This window comes from Carya illinoinensis, chromosome 8, assembly GCF_018687715.1.
Source record: "Carya illinoinensis cultivar Pawnee chromosome 8, C.illinoinensisPawnee_v1, whole genome shotgun sequence".
Classification (NCBI taxonomy): domain Eukaryota; kingdom Viridiplantae; phylum Streptophyta; class Magnoliopsida; order Fagales; family Juglandaceae; genus Carya; species Carya illinoinensis.
In genome coordinates this window covers 12986012-12990900 of record NC_056759.1, presented here as the reverse complement: position 1 = coordinate 12990900, position 4889 = coordinate 12986012, and the positions used below count along the sequence as shown (strand labels likewise).

The following is a 4889-nucleotide window of genomic DNA, read 5'->3' as shown; positions in this document are numbered from 1 at the left end:
TAGTTTCACGTGCGAACGTTTTTATCCAACGCTTTAACAGAACGTTGGATAAAAACGTTCGAACGTAAACCGTTGGTATTCTTCGGCTAGTAAGAATGTCCGAACGTATGACGGTTCAAATTCATTACGTCCGAACGTTTAGATAATACGTCCGGACGTAATGAACTCATTCGCACGTTTTTATCGAACGTTTGAATGAAACGTTCGATAAAAACGTCCTGTACGTATCATCTTTTTGTCGAACGTATCCTGACTAACGTGCGAACGTTCCTTCAATAACGTTCGAACGTTTCCTGTTAAAATATTTTTATATTGTTCCTTTTAAGTATTATTATTTTATATATTGAAAAAGTGAAATTATTTCAAAGTTTTACTGGCGAAATTATGTAAATTTATAATAGATGATATTTTAATTTTCTGTATAATCCATATATGTCATAATACGTATGTATCTGTGATTATAATCATTTTTTTTAAATGTTACAATTTATATATTTTTTTTAATTTTCAGGATATGGCTCAGTATATGACGACAAGGAAGCGAGGGAGGGATGGAGGCAATCCGGACATTGCTCGACTGGGGGCACGAACTGTTATGGGGGAACGAGAAATTCTCATTAATGAGTTTGATGAGCTCAGCTGGGAGCAGAAGACGCTGAGAGACGTCTTCGTCACCAGAGGCTGGGGCCCCATATGCACATTGAGGGGAAAGATTTACCCCACAATGGTTCGAGAGTTTTACATTGGGATGGCCACCATGCCTAACGATGCATCATCCCATACTCTCAGTGTACGCGGTGTACAGTTTCAGTTCTCGGCAGATGTTCTCGCTGACTTACTCCAGATTCCGCGTATACTACCTGAGTCGACAGCTGCTCAGGCTGATGACATAGCAGCTGCATTTTCCCCGGGCATATTCGAGGCAGATCCAGCCGCTTCTGCTTCATCTTCGGGCCCTGTTGAGTTTATGCCCAGTCATGAAGAAGATCGACCCGAGGGCGATCCTATTGCTGCTGAGGTTGGTGACGATGAGCGGGACCAGGATTTCTACATCCTCACTGGCACGGACCGCACAAAGCTCGATAGGCCGAACTCCTTCAGCCAGAATCAGCTGCTGCCTTTCTTTCGCATGTTGCACATTTTTGTTGCAACAAATGTAGACCCGGTGGCACATAAGAGCACATTCAGTCGGGCTCGTGCACAGTTCCTGATTGGCTTGGCACGTGGTGAGCCCATTGACTTGCCCCTTGTTATATTTGAGCGGATCCGTTACGAGGCCAGCATCGTTACCACGGATAATCTCCCGTACGGAGTCATCATCAGCCGCTTATTACTAGCCCGGGGAGTGCCACTCCAGGCGGAGGAGATGGTGATAAACCAGATGAGCCCTATCGACATAACCACACACCGCCGGAGCATTGCACAGGGGAGAGGCTCAGCTCGGCGTCAGTCTGGTCCTACGCCAGATCTTGTTCCCCCGACTGAGTCTGGGGCCGATGTTGCTCGCCCGTCGGCGAGTACTAGTCAGCAGCCGGGAGTTACATCTGCTGGGGATGTGCGACCTGCTTGGGTTGATACAATGATGACAGATATGAAGGCGCATATAGACCGACAGATCGATAGACAGATTGCACATATAGATCAGGCTGTCGCACATCTTGCACATCATGTAGATGTGCTAAACAATAAGGTTGAGACATTGACTGAGGAGTTTCGATCTTTTGTAAACCAGCAGTTCTGAAAGTGATTTGTAAAAATTTATCATTCGAACGTTTTTTATTTTCGACATATGTAATGGACACAAATATTTAATGTATGTATTGTGTAGCTTAATTTCTACTCTTAATTTTTTTTAATATAACGTTACTCAACCTTACTATTAAAAAAATATATATTATGGTTAATTTATGTAATTTAACATATAACGTTCGAACTTTATCACATTAACGTTCGAACATTAGCGCTAATATATTCACGTTCGCACGTAATAAGTTAAAACGTTCGAACGTTCGCGCTAAATTTTTTTACGTTCGCACGTAAATATACATAACATTCGAACGTTACTGTGACGTGCGAACGTATTATGTAAAACGTCCGAACGTTTTGAAATTCTTGCCCAACATTTAGTGACAGTTCTCACAAACCGTCACAATAAATACCTTTTAGTCACAGTTTAGAAACCGTCACTATTTATAATCTGTCACTAAAAGCCATATTTGTTGTAGTGGTACCCAAGCCCAACGAAATATATAATGCGGCACTAAAGCAACCTAAAGTATATATAATTTTGATTCATTAAAGTACCATAATGAAGGAGAGAAGAAACTCATAATCATTTCTGTAATTTGTTTCAAGGACATATAAAAATGGTACAACTCGGAGGATCGAGGGTTACAGAGAGTGAGAGAGAGATTAATGGAGCCTAAAAGTTGTAAAGACAAACTCACCAGCGAGAAGACGGCGTGTCGATGATGAGAAGACAGCGACGATGACTTTTGAATGGAAACCCTCCTGTAGAACCCGAGAAAGAGAGAGAGAGCGCGAGAAAGAGAGGGAAAAATCTAGTGTGGGAAAATAAGTTGACGCGGGAGGGAAAGAAGTGAAAACTTTATTAAGGCGACCTAACAGTCACCATAACAAGCAAAGAATTGTCACTGTAACAAAGTCATATTACGGCAAAAATATTATTAAGTCGATTTTGAAATGGAAAAAATAACTATTTGCTGCCAAAATATTTCCGGCACACAAAATTCGTCGCAAATAGTTACTTTTTATATCTACTTTTTCAGTTGACCCAAACATTTTCTTGAAGTTACAAAACTGGCTATTTGCGACTAAAATATTACGGCCGCAAATACCCCTTTTTTTTTTATTCTAGTGAGTCCGGAATGAACTTTTTCTCTCAATGAGAAGTTTGAAAAGAGACCAAAATCTGAAAAAGGTAAAATAAATGATCATAAAAGTTTGGCAGTTTGTGGCAACTAGTGGGCCCTTGAATCTCGAGTAAACAAACACCATAATAAAATTGAGGTCGGAGGATTCAGTATATTCATCAGAAGATAGCTGAATGCTGCGAAAGAGGATGACTATGAAACTAAAAACAATTTTTTCGCCTGGAAGACAATTTTGGATTAATATTTACGTATGTGCATGGAAATATCAAAATTTTCTCAGAAAATGAAAGATACAGCCAAAAGATATATATCCCCGGCCCCATGACAAAAATAACAGATTATCATGTGAGCAGATGAAAAACCTAGCAGAAGCAGACGAAGCAGGCTTCCGAGGAGAGTAACTCTAGTAAGAGAAAAAACATGTTCACTTTTGACCTAATTTAAATCTATCACAGAAAACACACATGGGGGTACTTATGAAACTGTGAGAGATCTGCAAGTAGTCGTACTTTCTCTATATTAATTACTAATTAACTAACATGCAAGCATGAGATCAGGAGCTCTAAATAAATCAAAATGTTTAAAGTTAATATAAAAGAACTTAATTACCATCGCCATTATCATTGGCTCGTAAGACGATGAAAACGTATTTAACCAAGGGGATGAGGGTGAGAGTGTAAAAGATCATGGAGAGAACACCCAAAATATCATCATTGTGCTTGATGATGCCGTTTGAGAATGTGCTGGGAAATACATAGAGTGGAGATGTACCAATGTCCCCGTACACTATTCCGATGCTCTGAAATGCTAGGTGCAATATCATTGACCACTCCACACCCTTCAAAAACCAAACATGAATTAATGGACAATCCTAATTTCATAATATAACTGTCTTCTATGAATAAAAAGTTCAAACCCATTAAGGATTTTACTTAATGAAATGAGTTTAATATTAATATTGCTCGGGGAAAAAATGAGGTTAATATTACATTAAAGCATGATATATAATTATGCTAACAATGGTAACATTATCATGTAGGCTGGATGTGTGTGTATGAAAGAGAGATCAAAGAGAGTATATTTGTAGGAAGGAGACCTTGGAGCCATGGCCGCCATGTACATGATCTCGTACGCTTCTGGATTCGACGTCCAAGGAGTCGTATCTTCTCAACTTTGGCAATGATTTTTTCTTCCCTTTGAGCTGATGATCCTGATGAGGAAATTCTTCCTCCACATCCATCTCCTTCTCCATTTCTTCATGTTTATGATCTTCTACAACATGATCATCACTAGACATGTCCATGACCTTCTATAAGTAGTAGTATTCCGTACGTCCGGTACTATATCTATCTATGTATTTACCTATCTATCAGTAGGGAGACAAAGATATATAGTATAGGTGAAGTGGGATGGATTGTGAAGTTAGCTAGCTAGCCAGGTCGATTGACGGGGAAGGTGGGGTAGGGAGGCCTCGGTGAGGGTGATGGACCGAGTATTTGGCTAATACATAGGTCTACTTATATAGAAGAAATTCCTTACGAAGGATCCACCAGCTTCCCCCGGCTTCGTTGTGTACTTGCCTAGTTTTCTTTTCTATATATATATATATATAAATAATACCTATTAATTAAAGATAACGACAAGAAGGGGAGGACCCAATATTATTCCCAATCCCCAAATAAAAACGATTAAAATAGCCTAACCCCTATATATATAATTAGATATATATATATATATATGCAAAGTGTTTTTAATATTGCTAAGAATTAAGACAAACGAAGCCAAGAAAAAATAATTAAGAAAGAAAAAAATATGATTACGAAGGGGGAAAACGGAAAAAGAAAAAGATTCGTGTGTTTAAAAAAGAAGAGTAATACTATATACAGTTTTAGAATGCACAAATATCACATAATTTCTTTAAAAAATATAAGTAAATACAGAAAATTAATTTTTTAATAATAAATCTCATTCTTTTTTTAAAATGATTGTGCAGTA

General features: G+C 38.5%; 1 protein-coding gene across 1 annotated transcript; it reads right to left on the bottom strand.

Annotated features, from left to right (window-relative positions):
• Window positions 1–2972: 2972 nt before the first annotated feature.
• On the bottom strand, window positions 2973–4564 carry LOC122319274 (potassium transporter 1-like). Its single transcript, XM_043137267.1, has 2 exons — window positions 3991–4564; window positions 2973–3732 (listed from the first exon to the last, which is right to left on the bottom strand). The coding sequence occupies exons 1-2, from the start codon at window positions 4195–4197 to the stop codon at window positions 3496–3498; spliced, it is 444 nt and encodes a 147-aa protein (XP_042993201.1). The 5' UTR covers window positions 4198–4564; the 3' UTR covers window positions 2973–3495.
• Between the last annotated feature and the right edge of the window lie 325 nt (window positions 4565–4889).

What these genes read in the sequence shown, in the direction of transcription:
- LOC122319274 (XM_043137267.1), bottom strand. Translation starts at nt 4,197, where the DNA reads ATGGACATGTCTAGTGATGATCATGTTGTAGAAGATCATAAACATGAA. An exon ending in ATGGCGGCCATGGCTCCAAG is followed by an intron (nt 3,733 to 3,990) that starts GTCTCCTTCCTA and finishes TGGTTTTTGAAG; the next exon opens with GGTGTGGAGTGGTCAATGAT.